General features: G+C 36.0%; 1 protein-coding gene across 1 annotated transcript in view; it reads left to right on the forward strand.

Annotated features, from left to right (window-relative positions):
* LOC150086469 (actin-related protein 2/3 complex subunit 5-B-like) overlaps positions 1–20773 on the forward strand; it is a 40659-nt gene that overhangs the window by 5315 nt on the left and 14571 nt on the right. Inside the window, exon 2 of the mRNA XM_090371409.1 lies at positions 348–420. Coding sequence (XP_090227535.1) covers positions 348–420 — 73 coding nt within the window. The remainder of the gene's footprint in view (positions 1–347; positions 421–20773) is intronic.

A 20773-nucleotide genomic window follows, 5' to 3' on the forward strand; every position in this document is an offset into this window, starting at 1 on the left:
GGCATATATTTAATATTTTTCTTCCACATGTGCAAAATTACTTATTTATGGCTCCAGTTGGTGGGAATTATAAAAACTGAGATTGCATGGAAACAGAATCATTTTATAACAGATAGACTGAAATCTTTTATTATTCAGTCAAGTACATTCAAGGAATTAGTCTTTATTATAATGTTTTACGCTTTTTTTTTTTCATAATTTGCTACTTTTGGTTTAGAGCATGCCTGTCTTTTTTATATTTAAATAATTCAAATGAAATCACTTTTACATTTGGTGTTGTATTTTATCACTTTTAATTTGATTTAGGACCAAGTAAATTGTTGTAATTAAACCTTAAACAATCACACAGGAAAATTCACGGAAGCACTGAGAACAGTGCTCAGATCTGCACCTGTTGGATCCAAGAATCCTGCATTAAAGGTGAGCTAATTTGCAGTAATTTGCATTTGCTAATAATTGCTATCATATGTGTATACAATCTCAAGTAATAAGTTCTAAAATTTTCAGGCATTTTAAAGATTAAAAAGGTTTCACTCTAAAAATTGGTAAATGAAATAAATTATTTTTCATCAAAGATGTAAATATGCTTTTCTAAACCAGTTTTGTGCACTGATTTCAAAGATTTTCTTGGTTTTTTCCTAGCATGTGTAGTTTTCATAATGCAACTGCTTGTAATATCAGTATGAGTATAAGATGATTTCATAAGATGACAAAATGCATGCCTCTGGTTATGATTACACTTTCATCACTTTTACAGTTTAACTCCAGTACAGTACACTTTTATCGAAAAGATATGTTAAATTTAAAAATGTTGTGCAGATGATTTCCTTAGGTATACTTTATCTGGAATGTTGTACAACATCCAGCAGTAATCTGTCAATATACATTCATTCCAGAAATCTTGGTAGTGTTTTTCCACTGACTTAATATAAGATAGTTTCCCCTGCTCATCACTCACCATTTTGAGGTTTTCAGGAAAGACCAGATGCAAATGGAAGAAATGAAGTTTTGGCAACATACAACATATCCCATTGCTTTATATGCATTGAGCAGTTTCTGAACTTCATCTTTGTGTGTAGGAGACTTGTGGTTAAAACTTTTCCACAAAACTATTTTAAAGCCTGTCATGTATTTTGTTCTAATACATTCAGACATTTTTTATCATGTAGAAGTTCTCTGATTTGAGACCCCAGAAAGATTCCCTCTTTCACTTTCTTGGCACTGATCTTTGGAAATTTTACACTTAAGTAATGAAATCTCCTTGAATTTCATCATTTTCACAAAACTCTTCATTAGGCCAAATTTAATGTGAAGAGGTGGAAGGAAAATCTTCAGTGGACACACCAATACAGTAATATCATATACTTGGATATTAGGAAAGCTTTTAATATTGTTGCACATGCAAGACTACTATACAAATTGGAGCAGTATGGCATTAAGGGCAAATTGCTGCTATGGATAAAGGGATGGTTGAGTGGGAGAAGACAGAGTGGTAATCAATGGACACTGCTCTTCGTGGACTAATGTTATTAGTGGAGTCCCCCAGGGTTCGGTGATGGGCCCACTGCTGTTTTGTATATTTATCAGTGACATTGATGAAGGTATATTAGGCTTAATGTCCAAGTTTGCAGACGATGTGAAGGTTGGCAGGGTTGTTAATGACACTAATGACAGTACGCTACTGCAACACGATCTAGAAAAGTTGAGCAGATAGGCTGAGATTGAAGTTCAACATTGACAAATGGAAAATGCTGCAGAAAACCCAGTTTATTAGATGCAGAGGAAGCAATATTTGTAATGTGCTTTATGCCAAGAGAGATTAGAAATCAGGTTAATCCCCAAGATCTTGCCTAGAAATCGGAGCGTCATCGAAGATAAGCATAGGAGCAGAAGAATCCTTTTTGAGAGATATAAGACAGGACTGAGTTTTGGAAGGATTGAAATTATTTTTGCTCCACTGGAGATCAGCATTTAAGGATTTGGCAGTAGATACTCGAGAAGTTGGAGCTGTTTGAGCAGGGCAAGGTTTCTCGAACTGGAAGGTGGAATGTAATGTGCTATTGTCAGCAAAACTATGGATAGGATTTCCGGTCAATGGAAGAAGGTCATATTTTTAAGAGGAAAAGAGTGGGAGAAAGAACTGAACCTTGGGAAGCACCAGCATTAGTGGACAAGTTAGAAGACAGAGAGCCATCTACCATCACCCTCAGTGAGCGATCAGAGAGAAAACTGGACAACCAATTACAAAAAACAGTTGAAAACCATAAGATGGAAGCTTGTTTAGAAGACCTTTATGCCAAACACGACCAAAAGCCTTTAAAATGTCAAGAGAAATGGTTTGAGTTTCACCAAACTTTTCCATTGAATTTGTCTATAGATTGGCAACATAAGCCAGAATATCACCAGAGGAACTACACTGAAGGAATCCATACTGGCGATCCTTGATCATATGAAATATTTCCATAGTTTTAAGAGTTGGCGGTTAATTGATTTCTCCATTACTTTGGAGAGTAGAAGTAATCGCAATGGGACGATAATTGAATGGAAGGGATTTGTCACCCTTTCTAGGAACTGGCTGGATATGAGCAAATTTACAAGCAGAAGAAAAAACACCTTTGGAATAAGAAAGTGAAAAAAAGACGACACAAAACGGGAGTAAGCTCAGGGGCTCATGTTTAGAGAACAAGTGGAGAAATATCATCAGGACCTGGAGTTTTCTTAGCATCAGATTTATCAAAATCCTTCTGACATCCTATTGACGGAAGCCCACAGGAGGCATTGAATGGAGTGTGCTGGGAATGGTTTGAGGTGATTTACCAAGTTCATCAATATACGAGTTGGAAGAAAAATATGATGCTAGCAGGTCAACTTTATCTTTGGCTGATGTGGCAACAGAACCATCTTCTGGTTTTGTCAGAGGTCAGAGGGGCATTGAATGGAGTGTGATGGGAATGGTTTTAGGAGATTTGCCAAGATCATCAATACATGAGTTGGAAGAAAAATAGGATGCTAGAAGGTCAGCTTTATCTTTGCTGATGTAACCATCTTCTGGTTTTGTCAGAGGTGGAAACAGAGATGGGCAAAATTTGTGGCCAACAGCTTTGGCAAGAGACCAGAATGCTCAGCTACTATTTGGACTAAAAGCAAGTTTTCTACTCTTAGCCTGTTCGAAATCTACTTTGGACTTATTAATAACTGCTTTACAAAGTATAAATAATACTTAATAATAATTTTTATTATTATTATGCAATGTCGCTTATAAAAACATAGTACTGGAAATATTTTATAATAAAAATTCAGAAATATTATACATTTCAGAGAATATAGTGGTTCGATTTAAAAATATTATGTTGAAAGGGGTTCGCGATAAAAAATATTACATTGAAAGGGGTTTGCGAGTCAAAAAAGGTTGGGAACCGCTGAATTCTACTCTGATTCCAATAAAGATTATTATTATTATAACGGATGGACATTATATATGAGCATGGAACAGATTTTTGCAATTTATTTTATTCAAAATTTAGACACTTTTGGGGTTTCACTGTACATTGAAACCATAGTTTCATTGAAATCATAGTTTTATATTAATTTATATTCGCTATTTTTAGCTCAAACAAACGATAACAAGTCAATAATAAACAGGATTAATAGTTAAAGTAAACAATAAAAGACTAGTAAACAATATTGTTTAATAATAAGTAAAGCATACTGTAGCAAAAAAACTACGATTTCAAAATACTAAAACTGAACCTATTTTCAACAGTCGATATTTATGAACTGAGTAGCCACATTATAGCCAACTAAGAAATATTGTTCAAGGGTTAGGCCTAAATGGTTGTCAGATGAACTAATGAGACATGTGGCGGAGAAGAAAAATGCATGGGATACATACAAATTAATGGGTGACATGGAAGCCTATGATAGATATAAGTTGGTCTGTAACCAAGTCACAAAGGAGATTAGGCAGGCAAAGGCAGACTACGAAAAATCCTTGGCAAAGGATGCAAAGAAAAACAGAAAAGAGTTCTTTACCTATTTAAACCCAAGAAGGAAAGGGATGAATCTGATTGGTCCACTGGATATTGATGGTTCAACAGTTGAGGATCCTGCTCAGGTGGCTAACAATCAAAACGAGTATTTTGCATCTACATTCACGCATGAGGAGTTATTCAGGAAGGAGAATGATGTAGGTAAAGTAAACATTGGCAGTGAGCTGGATGATTTTGTAATAACTGAGAGGAAAGTGGAGGAGAGGTTGTTGAGGATAAACATAAAAAAGACACCTGGGGTGGATGGGATCTATCCAGTTATATTAAAGGAGGCAGCAAAGGAAGTAAGCAAACCCCTAGCCATAATTATGAGAGCTTCTTTGGACTCAGGGGAGGTACCCATAGACTGGAGATGTGCAAATGTAACCCCAATTCACAAATTGGAGCAGTGTGGCATTGGAGGCAAATTGCTGCTATGGATAAGGGGATGGTTGAGTGGCAGAAGACAGAGAGTGGTAATCAATGGACACTGCTCGACGTGGACTAATGTTATTAGTGGAGTTCCTCAGGGTTCAGTGTTGGGTCCGTTGTTGTTTTCGGTGTTTATGAATGATATTGATGATGGGATATCAAGTTTAATATCCAAGTTTGCAGATGATACAAAGGTTGGCAGGGTTGTTAAGGACACCACTGACGCTATGCTGCTGCAACAGGATCTGGAAAGGTTGAACAGATGGGCTGAGAGGTGGCAAATGAAGTTTAACATTGACAAATGTAAAGTACTACATATGGGAAACAGTAACTCCAGAGCAACGTATCAACTCTGCGGTACCAGTGGAGAATGAAAAGGACCTGGGGGTAATTGTGCAGGCAGATATGAAGTTCTCTGAGCAGTGCAGACGAGCTGCAAGAGTAGCTCATGGTGTCTTGTCAATGATATACAGGAATTTTTCTAGCAGGGATAAGGAGGTGATTATTCCCTTGTATAAGGCAATGGTCAGGCCACACCTAGAGTAATGTATACAACAGTTCTGGAGGCCTCATTTCAAGAAGGATGTAGAGCTGCTGGAACGGGTACAGAGAAGGGCAACAAGATTAGTGAATGGAACAAAGGGTTGCTCTTACGAAGAAAGGCTTAAAATTTTGCAAATTACAGAGTCTGGAGACTAGGCACCAGCGAGGTGATCTGATAGAGGTGTATAAGGCTTTGAATGGTTTGAGCATGCTCAATGCCAATGGGATACTTCATCTTGCTCAGAACAATCAGTTCAGAGGCCATAAATTCAAATTGAGGAAGGACGGATAGATGTGCGGAAATTTGCCTTTGGCCAGCGGGTGGTTGGTTGGTGGAACCGACTTCGATCACTTGTTGTTGAAGTTGATAGCCTAAACAAATTTAAGGCTCAACTGGACAGGTATTTCGAGCGAACAGAGGGGTGAAATGGGAGTGGTGTTTTTTTTTTTTTTTTTTTTGGTTGATGCTGAATAAGCTTGCTTTCTTGCATCATATGCCTCTACTAATGCTAATGCTAAATGCTCTCTCTCTCTCTCTCTCACTCAGCATAAGCCTCGGGCTTCCTTGCACCATATGGCTAATAATAATATGGGTAGCAGTCACCCCAGAGTAATATATCAACTGTGTGGTACTACACACAGGGTGGTAGAGAATGAAAAGGACCTGGGGGTAATTGTGCAGTCAGATATGAAGTTTTCTGAGCAGTGCAGAGAGTCTGCAAGGATAGCTCATGGTGTCTTGTCAGTGATATACAAGAATTTTTCTAGCAGGGATAAGGAGGTGATTATTCCCTTGTATAAGGCAATGTATAAAGTTCCAGACCTGTACTGTATACAGGTCTGGAAGCTTCATTTTGGGAAGGATGTAGAGCTGCTGGAAAAAGTACAGAGAAGGGCAATGAGATTAGTGAATGGAACAAAGGGTTGCTCTTATGAAGAAAGGCTTAATTTTTGCAAATTACAGTGTCTGGAGACTAGGCACCTGCGAGGTGATCTGATTGAGATGTATAAGGCCTTGAATGGTTTGAGCGAGCTCAATGCTGATGGGATTCTTCCTCTTGTCCAGATTAATTGCCCAAAGGAACATAAGTTCAAATTGAGGAAAGAGAGTTGTAGAACAGATGTGTGGAAATTGGCCTTTAGCCAGCATGTGGTTGATTGCTGGAACAAACTTCCATCTGTTGTTGTAGAAGCTGACAGCTTAAATAGATTCAAGGCAGGACTAGACAAACATTTGGAGCGAATGGATGGGTGAAAATGGGAAGGGGTTTTTTTTTTTTTTTTTTTGGCTGATGGATAAGCTTACTTTCTTGCATAATATGATCTACTAATGCTTCTGGCTCATATGTGCTTCTTTGAGGTGCATCACATCTAATGTAATGGTCTGCATTAGAACGGCAGCTGTCTCATAAGCATAGACAATGTTTGTTTTGTGAACCCTCCTTGCATACCCATTAACACACCAATGACTTTAGGGTCACTACAGATATTCCACTGATAAGTGTTGTATTAAACTGCTTTGAGTGGTATCTTCATGTTATAGTATGTTTCCTTTAAATGAATATAATGGGTGATGGGGATGGATGGTTTTAAGTTCCCATTATGTGAGGCAACAACTTTCAAACTTCACAATGAACAATCTGCTATTACAGTGGACTGAGACAGTTTTTAAATTTTGTACAGTGGGATCAGATGCAATAGGTACTTTTGTTAATTCTCCAAAAACTCCATTGGTATTCCAGCAATTGATATTCCTTTTGTCAATTCTCCAAAAACTGCATTGGTATTCCTTTTGTCAATTCTCCAAAAACTCCATTGGTATTCCAATGGAGTTTTCCCACCACCCCCTTCTATCTACCCTATCCTTCCTAAATACATTATACAAGCCGTACTTAAACTCATCATCCCCAATTTCTGGGTGGCACCACGTCTCTTTAAGCCCTATTATGTCCGCATTACTTGTTTTAACCAGCAGTTCGAATTCGCTCATTTTATTGACGACACTTCTAACGTTACTGTATAAACAATTAAGATTTACTGTTCTTGTATATTTAACAACCCTAACACAACCCTTGAAGTTTTTTAGGCTCTCTTCCCTGATATTAGCTACCCGCTCACGTGAAACGTTTCTGCCCACAAACATCTAGATAATACGTCCAGTTGGAGTAACAGATAAGAACTCTTAAGGTATGTGCAAGAGTTACTTTGACCAATATTATCAGATAAATGCGTGTCAGTATTACCCACATCCCCCCTAACTAGCAGTTTCCCTGAACCTTTAAGGTATCCTCAATAATACTGGCAAAAACTTTTGCACCACCTTTGTTTAAGTGTATCCCGTCTCTACAAAACAAATTCCTTCTACTTACAAGTGTGGGCCATGCTGATAGAAATTTTCCCCCTAAAGCCTTGCAGATTCCTTCAAGTCTTGAGTTAATCCACAAGGCTCTTAACATATAATCCCTCCTATCGTGTCTGGGCAGAATTGCAGACATATAGACATTATGGCCTAGCTCGCGACATTTCCTCAGCATGGTCCTGTATTTTTCCAACAAATCTTCAGATCATGTACGTTTAATATCATTAGTCCCCACATGAATAATAATATTCTGTTTATCCCCTTTAAAATCTGACAACCTGTTGGTGACATCATTAATAGTTGCTCCCGGCAGACATACCCTGGTTCTACTCCACCTATCCTTATTACAAAAAATATTCCCCGTTTCCCTGACAATGGAGTCTCCTAATAAATCGAAGGCGATTTACTCACCCATAAATCGCCATCGGCTATTTCTGTGTCAGCTACGATACCCTGTGATGTGTTTAAGGCAGATCTCGTAACTACCATTATAAAATTAAATAAATATCAATGAAAGTTAACTTTAAAAAATTATATCTATAATATTATTAAAATCAAACTGTTACAGGAAAACCTATAACAAAATAATCCAACAATATCTAAATAAATCAAATATTTAAAAGCACTATCCAAAAGTTAACCACTTAACTGAGGAGCCTTGACTAAGCCCGTCCGCTCGCCTCGAATGCCAACACTGAACTGATAAATTATTAGACTAATATAAATTAGTCTGTAGTCAAGTCACAAAGGAGGTTAGGCAAGCAAAGGCAGATTACAAGAAATCTTTGGCAAAGGAAGCCAAGAAAAACAGCAAGGACTTTATATAAACTCTAGAAGGAAGAGGATGAATCAGATTGGTCCACTTGATATCAATGGTGTGACTGTTGATGATCCTGCTCAGATAGCTGACAAACTGAATGAATGAGTATTTTGCATGTACATTCACACATGAAGAATTCTTTAGGGAAGTGGAGGACTGAAGCTTATTAAACTCTAACAGGTAGCTTAATGATTTTGTAATAACTGAGAGCAAAGTGGAGGAGCAATTGTTGAAGTTAAACATAAGGCACCTGGGGTGGATGGGATCTATCCAGTTATATTAAAGGAGGCAGCAAAGGAAATAAGCAAGCCCTTAGCCATAATTATGAGAGCATCCTTCTCAAGGGAAAGTCCCCATGGATTAGAGATGTGAAAATTCACACCCCTTTGTGAATCTCTAATTCACAAAGGGGTGTGTACTACACTTAGGGTAGTAGAAAATGAAAAAGACCTGGAAGTAATTGCGCAGTCAGATATGAAGTTTTCTGAGCAGTGCAGACAGGCTGCCAGTGCAGGTATTGGGTATTGTCAATGATATACAGGAATTTTGCTATTAGGGAAAAGGTGATTATCTCTTTGTATAAGGCAGTGGTCAGGCTATGCCTTGAGTACTGCTTACTATTCTAGAGGCCTCATTTTAGGATGGATATAGAGTTTCTAGAACGAGTGCAGAAAAGGGTAACAAGATTGGTGAGGGGAATGAAGGGGTCTTCTTACCTAGAAAGGCTTGGCTTAGGTTCTGCAGATTGCAGCGTCTGGAGATTAGGCTTCTGTGAGGTGATCTGATTGAGGTGTATAAGGCTTTGAATGGGTTGAGCAGGCTCAACTTTGATGGGATTCTTCGGCTTGCTCAAATTATGAACCCTGAGGGGGCATAAATTCAAATTGAGAAAAGACAGTTGTAGAATGGATGTGCGGAAATTTGTCTTTAGCTATTGGGTAGCTGATTGCTGGAACAAACTTCCATCTGGAAGTTTGTTCATTGTGGAAGTTGATAGCTTAAATCAATTCAAGGAGGAACTGGACAAACCTTTAGAGGGAATGGATGTGTAAAAATTTTTTTTTGGCTGATGCTACATAAGCTCATATGCTTGCTTTTCTGCATCACATGCCTCTACTATTACTACTACTGTCTTCAATATCCTTCATAAGATGTGTACTCAGAACTGGCTAAAGTTCTCTGATCTCTACCAATTACACCTTCACCACATTCCATTTCATCTTCTAAAGAATGTAATCCATGCTCTGGAGGCACTGGAATTTGCATTTTGTCTTCATGAGGAATTGGTATCATCACTGAATCCAGATTTGGGTAAATAACCTTTTTCTTATTCTTCATTAAGAATGCATTTACATTCACATTACGAAAGTAATAATCACTATTGCAGTCCTTTGGCTCCCTCCATATCAAAGGATGACAAATGGTATTAACTATTTCCTTCTGTTAAACCACTCACACAATGCATTCAGGCAACTGGTACAAATAACATTTAGTGCTCATAGTTTATTTTGATCACCTAGAGGACAGTCAAAGTATAATTGGTAAATTTTCCAATTATCCATATGAAATTTACTGTTGTGATTTATCAGGAAAGCACCACACACAGCAGAATTTTTGAGGTAATTTTTACACTTTCTAGACACGATGATGAATCTGTTTCCATAATTCACAGGTTTTTACCTGAAACAATATATAATTAGATTATATAGTATGAATCAGAGCTGTAATACTCAATATGTTTTACGTTGATAATAATATTAGTAAAATTTTATTATTTTACTCCTCTTATTATTAGTAAAATAATAAGAGTAGCACTCCTTATTATTTTACTAATATAATTAGATTATGAAATAACAATGATATGGATATATTCAAACAATTACATAAATATGTATAAACAATAATAATAAATAAATAAATGATTGATTAATTTTGATTTTATTGGTGCAAAAACCAATAATAAATAAATAATTATATTGATGTACATTGATTGAACAGGTACAAGAATGGTGTAGTCATTTTCATGTTTGTGTAATTTCATCACGAAAACTAGATGTGCTAAAGGAAAATTGCAAATAGATTTGGAATTAAATGTTCTAGCTATCCACTTTTTTTTTTTTTTTTTTTCCCAATGAAAAATACTTGCTAACTTGTGTAGTCAGGCTTGATCTAAGCATTTCCATTTCTGTAATTTGACTGTGGCCCATTAAAAGGATATTTTATATGTGCAGATGTAGGCATGATTGCATAATATGAGATGTGGCAATAAAGTTTCCAGACTGGTGCAATAGAAAGAATACAAAGTGAAGGAGCTCGATAAGGATTTTATTTTTATTCAAAGTAATCACCATCTGATTGAATGCATTTATTACACTGTTCTAAAAGTTTCTGAAAAGAGTCAGCAAAAGCATCCAAAGAGATGTTCACTTCGACAATTATGTTTTTCTTTATGATCTCAACATCCTGAAATCTCTTTTGTTTCATGGCAGTTTTCACCTTGGGAAAGAGGAGGAAGTCCTCTGGTGCTGGATTGGGAGTAGGTCAGATGGTTGATTTGTACAGTACTATATTTCTTCAGAAATGTCTTCATAGCAAGTGCAGAATAGATGGAACCATTGCCATACAGCAAGAACCAGCTGCCTTTTTCTTGAAATTGTGGCCTGACATGGGAAACACACTTCAATAGTCTTTGAAGCACCTACGTTGAATGCAGCATTGACTCTCTCCCTTCAGATACAAATTCCTCATGATTCATACCCAGTTTGTCAAAAAACATGATCAGGCTTGATCATGTTTTGATCAAGACTGGTCGTGAATCGTCTCAATCCTAAATTGTAAATGAAACTTTTTGGGCCTTAGTGATGATTTTGAGGTCCACTTCACGCTTTGTATCCGAGTCTGAAACACGCAACGTTCGAGGAAATTAGGATTGTCTTGATAAGTCTGGGTGACATCTTCATGCGATGCCTTTGTTTTGCTTCTGCACATCCATAAGGCTGTGTGGCCCAAATTTTGCACAGACCTTCCTTTTCTCTAAATCTTCATGCAGAATTTGACGAATCATCTCCTTATTCATATGCATCTCATCAACCATCATTCTGAGAGTCAAATGACAATCTCTTGAATTGTCATTTGACCCTTAGATCATTCTCGTTCCCGAACTTTTGCAACTCTCTCCTCATTTTGAGAGGTTGACAGATTCTTACTTCTTAGAATATCCGCACGTCCATCTCTGAACTGCTTACACCACTCAAACACTGGTACGATTTTACATTTCATCACCATAAACAGTTTTTAACATTTCATATATTTCTGTTGCAGATTTTCACAGTTTAAAGCAAAATTTGATATCGTTCGTTGCTCTATTGCAAAATCGTGACACAGAACATTAATGCTACTAATAAAACTGATTGTTACTTGCAACCTGTCAGCCTTCTGGACAATCTCTATACCACCATCCATTGGAGGAAGTTTGAACTACAACTTACCACTTCTGCTTATTTTTGAACTTAATAAACATGGCCACAACAGCACCAGTCCAGGAAATTTATTGCCACACCTCCATTATGTTAATTTCATATCTTAGTATAAAAAAATAAAGTAATTTAAGCATTTTGTTAAGAAAGTAATTTAATTTAAGCAGTTTAAGCACTTTGCTTCTAAAAAAGTAAGGCTAACTTTATGGTAAAGATTTTGTCTGCTCTGGATCTTTAACATTTCTGTTTGTGTTGCATGTTATATGGAATTAACTTGAATAAAAACTGAGGTTGGCCTATACTTCATTTTAATAGATATTAATGTTAAACTGTATATGGTTCACCAGTGAACTATTATTAGCAAGCCATTTAACTATCAGTAGTAGTTAAATGGGATGAGCACTGATAATGTTGTTGTTGGTATATGTGTTTATTGACATGAGGCTAAGATGTGCCTAACCAAAGTTTGCTAGTGATGCAAGGGAGTTAATTTTGAATGTTATATTCTAGTTATAATCTGTTTTATATTACCTGGATTTACTTTTAAAAAATTGAAAAAGTCATTCAGGTTTGCATAATTTCCTATTAATTTTATTGATATTGGTGACTCCTGTAAATTTGACGGAGGTTGTAGAGTTGCTGCCTGACTACTGTAACAATAACTGTGTGTGTTTAGAAAAGATGTGCTTAATGGTACTCTGCATGTTACAAGATATGCACTTGGGTGTGTGGGGGGGGGTATCATCCCATTAACAGGCAGAAATAAGTTAAATATATGTAGCCAGTATGTACTCTAGCTTAAACAACCTGCTGTTGAATTATTCTGAAACTAGACTGCTATGGTTGTGGTTTATGTTTAATCTGTAAAGGATTGTTACTGGTTTATGTCTGTGAGATTTGATGCCATTTATATTTACAAGTTCTTTGTATTATTTTATGATTGGTGTACAGTACAGTACAAACAATTGTACTCAATTTTAGATGGTTGGGTTATTTTCAGCTTGATCTGTCATTTCTTTCCCTGAGGGTGCTAGAATGTCCTGGGATCCTGTATAACTTGATTGACTATTTGGTTCTCAAGTGCCATAAATACCATAAATGGGAATGAATTTGTTTTAGAATTGGATGTATGGTGGAAGAGCTATTTTTGGAGCACACTGCACTTAGAGGATTGGTGTATATCGATTTATGAGATTACCAAGTTATTAATACGTTCCAATGCTAATTTAATGTTGTTTAGTTCAGCAGTGTAAATACTAATTCTGTTAAAAGAGAGACAGCGATGTATAAGATACAACTGCTGCTTTCACAGCAGGTGCTGTTTTTGAGCCATCAGCATAAATTTGATAACAGTGAGAATTGCCTATGAATTGGCAGATGTTTGCAAGTAATGAATTTTTTCCCCAACATTCAAAATAGTTGTCACAGTGCTGGGGTGTAGTCCCATAGACCAAGGAGGATCAGATTGGTCTATTCCTGGTAGATATTATCAAGACGGACATTCTAACGTTTCATCAAATCAGATCTCATAATCTGATTCTATTTTGTGTGTGTTCATTAAATTTGATCTCACAAAACTGCATAAATATTTCAGAATGGATGTGAAAATTAACCCCGGATTTAGCCGTATAGTTCAGCAGTAGTGGAGATTCATTTGCTTCTGGGCACCTCCATAGCCAGGTGGGTAGGAGCAGCAGTGTGTAGCACATGCTTCTTGATTAGACCGGGGTTCAAGCCTGTGACCACCAAATACGGAGGATGTGGAAAGATCAGGGAATGACCACCGCATATCCCCAGAGCAATATGGCCTTAGTTGCTAATGCTCCTAAAAGCCAAACAACAACAACAAACATTTGCTTCTGTGTACAGGCTTTGAACTGAAAATGTTTAGAAAACTCCCAAGGAAGTTTTCAGAGTACTTTGTAATACATAGTACTCTGAAATCGTGGTACCTTCAAACTTATTTGTTAATTTTTGCATAAATTCAATTTTAAGAATGCTTTTTCTTGTGGAATCATAAACAGAGGTTCTCTAGGCTAAATTGGACCTAATGAGTGCATGATACAGATGTAACAAGTGTACCAATCAACATCCCACCCCCCATGTGATTGCAGAAATAATTTTGACAATGTTTAATTTTTTTTAAACATTGGGTACATAAGTGTGCTATATGTAGAGCAGAAGTAAGTTTATCTAGAAATTAGGGCTAAAAATGAAACCAGAGTTTATAACTGAAGTTAGGTGAGTTTTCGACTGTAGTTCAGGAAGTATAGCACACTTTTTACAGAAATGATAATTATGGATTTCTGCTCCAAGGGGCGTAGCCATTTGGCCATCCATAATGCTATTTTCTGTATTGAAGTCTGACATCTCACAGTGGACTGCATGTTTTGTGAATGACGTGAGATTGAGATCATAGCTATGTGAATAGCAAACAAAGTAGCACTGAGTATTGACTCTTGTGGAATGCCTTCTTTAACCATACAATTTTGATTGTACTTTTCTGTAGCATTCTTGGAAACTTCTGAGAAGTGAAAAGTGTTGTATACGGTGCAGTAATTGTCCCTATAGTTCTAAGGAGTAAAGGTCTTCAAGGACAACGAATCGCCATGTGTTGTCAAGAGTATTTTCTACATCGAGACTTACCATAACTAATTGTTGTTTCGGATAAATGCATTACAGATGTTTGTCACGGCTTTATCATATCCAGTGCAGATATGTTTTGCCAAAATCTATACTGATTTGTGCACTGGCAGAAACCAAACATGCCTTATGTGAGTATATGTGGGGGGGGGGAGAAATCATCACACAGTGCTAGTGAAGAAATGTATTGTTAATTTTGAATGACTATACTAGTATCACCAGAAATTGCATTTCTTGTTTGTACTGGAGCTAGTTATTAGTTACGGCAGTTAAAAATTCTTGAATAAGTTATAGCTGATGTACTTTAAAATTATTTTTATTTTTAGCCAGGATTGAACTTGCACTTCTTGGGATCTGAGGCACTATGCTCTTGCAGGGCCCCCTTTAAAGATACCAGAGTCCAAAAAAAAACATGCATATATAAATATAATAAAAAAAAAACAAATATTTTTACCAATCTGTTTAAACACAAACATTGTAATACTGGAAAATATAAAGAACAGTACTGAACTAAACTGTGTCACGCATTGTTCACACCTCTGCCTTTAGGCAATAGAGTGCTGCTGTAGAATGCTCGAATTAAGTACTAAAGGGACATTCCACAAAAGTCCCCCCCTCTATGGTGAGGCCGAGTCTAGTGCCTCGTATGTCTGTTCATAGTACAGTGGCGCCTCCGTGGGCAGGAGCAGCAGTGCGTAGCATATGCTTCTTGATTAGACCGAGGTTCGAGCCCGTGACCACCAAATACGGTGAATGCGGAAAGGTCAGGGAATGATCACCGCATATCCCCGGAGCAATATGGCCTTAGTTGCTAATGCTCCTAAAAACCAAATAACAAACAACAACATCATAGTACAGTCCTCATTTTAGCTTTTTACCTGCTTTTATTGGATTTTTATAAACAGAATTTCACTTTGGAATGTTATTCTTTAGTGTAACATATATCTTTATTAACTTTTATTGTTAATAAAAATTATGAAAAAATATTACTGACCAAATATTGGATAAGAAGGTTTAAAATGGTAATTCGATCAAGGAAAAGAATAAAAATCATGCACATTTTGTACTCTTGTAATGCCAAATGATGTGTGACCAAGAATGGCCACGGAACAGAGGCTCATTTGGAGAAGAGCCATTACCAAGTTGTGATCTAAAGTACCTAGATGGCAGGTAACCACATACTTTGAAGGGTTTTGTTGAGTAAAAGATCAGAGTTGATGGTACAGTAGGTAAATATGTTTGTGTGAGATCGACAGTGGCAGTCCCAGGTAGAGGCTAAAGATGCTCTACCTATGATCAAAATAATGTGAAATTTTTTTTTATTTTTTTATTGCTGCATGATGATTGAAACTTAATGATTCCCTGGAAACTGCTTTAATCCTCTCCCTTATAAAATTCTCGGACTGCCACTGGTAATTAATAATAGTCATTAGTAATAGTAAAAGATAGGGGTAGAAATAGTAAAAGATAGTAATAGTAAAAGTAGAGGTCATTAGTAATAGTAAAAAAGCTTCAGCATCCCTATCATCTGGGTCTGCACAATTAGGAAATTGAACCAGCTGGAGTTTTGCACGTTAAAATTGCCCAGGAAAATTACTTTGTTAGGAAAATTAGATTGGAGAAAGTTGAGTTTTAAAGTAAGAAAGTTGAGAAGTTGAATAATAAATTAGAGGTAAAAAAAAAAAAAAAAACAATAGAGGCAACAAATGAATATCACAGAATCAGGTAAAGAGATTTTATGCCAAGGAAATCAAAGAGGAAATTCCAGATTAGGAAGCTTCTGAAATGGCATATTCGAGTGGCCATTGCACATGTACTAAAGTGGAAGGAATCGTTGAGCTAACAATTAGGATATGTGAGATGAGTGGTGGTTGAGGCAAGTGATAGAGATTAGAACTGAAACCATGTTTACTTGTCAAATGTATTGGGAAGTTTTTGAGAGGTTTAGTTCTTTTTGCAGATAAGTTTGTTTGATAACTATTCATGATGCATTGATGTAGATGAAGTTGAGAGGCAGAGGAGGAATTAATTCCATTAAAAAAAAGGTAAAAAAAAAAAAAAAAAACAATAGAGGCAACAAATGAATATCACAGAATCAGGAATTTTTATGTTTAAGTTGATGGAATTTTTAGATATAGCATATAAACAGTAAGATATAACAAGCTCCTTAACATAATGCAGCCTTGGCTCCCCTCCCCCATTAATACTGGAAAAATAGAGGCAGCATCTACCTGATCTGGATACCTCAACATTACTGATAGGATTGGCCAAGTTTGTCACTTATGAAAATTGTTTTAAAACTGTACTTTCAACATAAGGAATATTGAATCTCTTCATGATGCGTGTCAATAACTTCAAAAGATGTGACTTATACATAACAGATGAAATAGGTGGATTCCAGAGCTTTGGTCTCTAGAGCAGTAGGACTTTTTTTGAAGACCCAAGTCATTTAAGAGGATTCATTTAGACTTTTCAATAATTAAAATTGAAATTGACTGAGTCTCAAGAGGTAATATTCTACTTATTGTTAATAAAATTTTACTTCTAAAACATATTGAATGAACTATGTATTTCCAAATACATGGGCAGGCCTATGTATTTGGATAATGAATCTGTGTTTTGTTCTGAATTGACTTCAGATGATTTAAAAGTTCATTTTAGTTTGTTGTGCACCTTCTCTAATAAAGATAAAAAGGAAAATTAAACACTTCCTAGTAGCAAAGTGTTTCACTATTAAAAGAAACCACAGTGATTCTATCTTTTGCACCTCTACGGAGGCTCTTCCACTACAGGAAGTGGTCATCAACACAATCTGTCACTATGTAGCTTGGTCAACTAGTTGTGTTGTCATATGAATTGCCTGTGTATGCTCACTGGTGTATAGTGGTATGCAAGAAATTTTCTTTATCCTATTAAAGAAAAGTAAGCATTTTTTTAAAATTCAAAGATATATTTGGTAGTTATGTCCAACGGGTTGGCAACTGTGGCTCGTTAACTTTTAGCCACATGTACGACAAGTGACGTATTTCTGCGAGAAACTATTTTCGAGCATGAACTATATTAAAAAATAAATCAAGAAACTGTCTGAACAATGTGAATCTCAGCGTGTTTAAAAATGAAAATTATGGCATACTCACCTTATGTTGAGTGACTCGCAAGAGAAGTTCAGCAGCAAAAGTCACATTAATTTGTACATAATTGGATGTTTGTTACGTTTTTTCAGTATTAATAAATAATATTTCAAAAAATATTTTTTAATAAAACACTTTCCCACTCTATTCCATTTCTTAACCCCCCCCCCTCATTACAGCTTGAGCTGAGGTGTGGCTTTTCGAATTCTTTTTTTTTTTTTTTTTATTTAGATCAAAAATGGCTCTTCACTCAAAAATGGTTGCCGACCCCTGATATAAACATATAGAATAAACTCTAACTAAATATGCAAAAGAATAGAAAAAAAGAAAAGAAAGAAAATTAGTATAGCTGCAATGTATTATCCACTACATTGCTTATAAAAATTTATATATATATATATATATATATATATATATATATATATATATATAAAATATATATAGTATATAATACCAATGAATTAAAACTGTAGAAATATTGGGAAGATAAAATAAACTGGATATGTATTTTGATACATGGTCAGGTGCATTCCCCTGATGAAATACCTGATCATGTATCAACTTTTACCTTTGCTGACATTAGATTTACATTTTTGCTTTATTTCCCCTTTTTGAACCATATCCAAAATTTTATATATATATATATATATATATATTATTATTATTATTTATTTTCTTTTTTTTTTGTGTTAGTGATAGAAAGAAAACGTGGGTACACCTTGATATGAACACTACAAAAATAAATTAACTTATTTATAATTGCAATGATTACTAAAAAAAATTATGATGCAAGTTGTCATACTGTGTATTTTCTGCTACAACTTTTAACAGTTTATAATGTAGCCAAGTATAAATATTTTTATTATTAATTTTTTCATGTTTAATCATCATCATCAGCAGCCATTTTCAATTCACTGCAGAACGAAGGCCTCTCCAGCAACTTTCCAGTTCCTTCTGTTTTGTGCAATGGGCATCCATTTACTGCCCACAAACTCTTGAATTTCATCTATCCATCTTCGTTGTTTCTTCCAGGTTTTCTTTTAGCTCCTCTTTGGTATCATTCTGTTATTTTCTTAGTCCATCTGTCATGTCTTCGAGCTATGTGCCTTGCCCAAGATGATTTCAGTCATTTAGTTTTGATAAGAATGTTCTTTACTTGAGTTTGCTGCCTAATCCATGTATTTCTCTTCCTATCTAACTGTCTGATTCTGAATATAATTCATTCCATTCTTTGCTATGTAGTTTTCAGCTTCTCTTTCATTCTTTTGGGGGTATATATTGGTTCATTATTTTACTTTTCAAATTGGAATATTGCTCCTCAATATGCAGCGATATTTCCTGAATGCTATCCATCCAAAATTTCCTATTCAATAAAAGTATAAACATTTATAACAAGCTAAATTCTGTTTCAGAAAATGTTTAATTAGTAGTAAGGTGCTGTTCTTGCATTGTTTACTCTTTTATCTGTTTTGGTCCCCTAGCCAAAAAAAGGTTGGATGCCTCTGGTTTATATCTTGAACAGTATCTCTTAGTTGGTGCTAAATGGGAAATAATTGTAGTAGGAGTTTCTATGGTTACTTCCCATTTAGCATTTGCTAACAACATCAGTTGGTTCAACTGATAAGAATTTGAAAACTGCCAAAGGCAATTACAGTGCTTAAAACCATTGTAAATCGCCTTTTCAAAAAAACAAATTGCTTCCCTTTACTCTTGATAGAAGTTATCTTTAAATAAATCCCACATCCCTATGTAGTGTGGAATCTCTAGTGGTTCCTTTATGTGAAGATTCTTAATTGACGAGGAGCCTCTTTATGTATTGCTTTCTCTTGTTTGTGTATCATACTAGTATAGAAAACAGTCATCAAGTAAATTCAGAAATGTTCTGCTACTGAGCGAACAAGCAAGTCATAGGTTGCTTGCTCACAGCCAATATTGCCGACCGGGCTAGCCGGGTGGGTAAAGTGCCTGCCTGGCAACCCAAAGGTCGCGGGTTCGAATCCCGCCTCGGGCTTGGATCAAAGTACTGCAAAAACCTTGTGAGGTGCATTATGGCCACAGAAGCCGATGCGCCAACAACTACCAAAAAAAAAAAAAAAAAAAAAATCACAGCCAATAACATTAAGCTGGAAAACTATGTCAGTTGGATATACTGTTTTAGAATATTATGTACTTTCCTAACCAAGAGCATGCCTACCCCCCCCAGCCTGTTCCCTCTGTTGTGTTTTATGAGGACATTAGAGCAAGACTGGAGCGAGGGATGCTTGCTCTCACTGCTCTGAATTTAAAGGAATTGTTTACAGAACGTAACAGATTTGGTTACTTTGTCAATTTTGCTAAAATAGTATATACAAGAAGAAAGGTGATGCCCAGCAAGATGTAGCGACCTACCTCCTCTTGGTGGGGATGGTAACTCATGGCGTGGGGTGTGATAGGCCCATCCCTGCCAAGAGGCTAAATGGTTGAAAAATTTGCTGTTGCTATCAAGGTAGTATTAAGTGGGTTGAAAAGCTGTTAGTTTGGGGATACACAGATTAACAGTAATGGCAGCCACACGCAGAAGTGAAATTAATTCTTGAACATGTAGCAGCCTGGAAAGTAAGGTGTGGGGGATTACATGACATGCTGGAGGTTCTCACTGCACATCCTGAGAAAAATTGTACGTGAGTTTTTACTAGTCCGTAAATTTAAAATTTTTACAGATATCTCCCCCCCCCCCAAGACCATTATCCCTTCAATTTTTTTTTTTTTTTTTTGTGCATGTCTTTTTATTTAAAAAAAAAAAATGTTCTTGTTTATACTCCGGCACAACCATCAGGTCAGTGGAGTTTACAATAAATCAATCAATACAAATGTTAATCGTATTTAGCAGTCACGGGCTTGAACCCCGGTCCACTCAGAGTGTGTGCTAGTGCACTCGCACTCCTGACCACCCAGATAACAAAATAAATGTCTTCCCAAACTTTATTTCAAGGATCTACAATAAAAAATAAATAAATAAACATTTTATACTCTTCATGAAAATAGGCAAAACCAACGTAAAACTATACATTTGTATTCGAAAAAGGAAAAAAAAAAAAGCCCTCTATACTCAACAAAATACTAAGTGGGCATTAGAAACGTAAGCTAGTTATATATTTATATTTAAACACCTTTTTTTTTCTCCGAGAAGATTTATGACTTCTTCAGGATTAATGATTATGTCATAGTATATATTCAAAAGAACTAATCCCTCCAGCCTTTCCTCCCCCATACAGTTTCTTAAATAACTTTTTAAATGATTTAAGTTTGAATTAGATTTTTCAACTTTCGCATTGGATACCGGTAAAATGGCAAATATTTTC

This window comes from Mastigoproctus giganteus, chromosome 4 (assembly GCF_048544385.1).
Source record: "Mastigoproctus giganteus isolate SK-2022 chromosome 4, ASM4854438v1, whole genome shotgun sequence".
NCBI lineage: Eukaryota > Metazoa > Arthropoda > Arachnida > Uropygi > Thelyphonidae > Mastigoproctus > Mastigoproctus giganteus.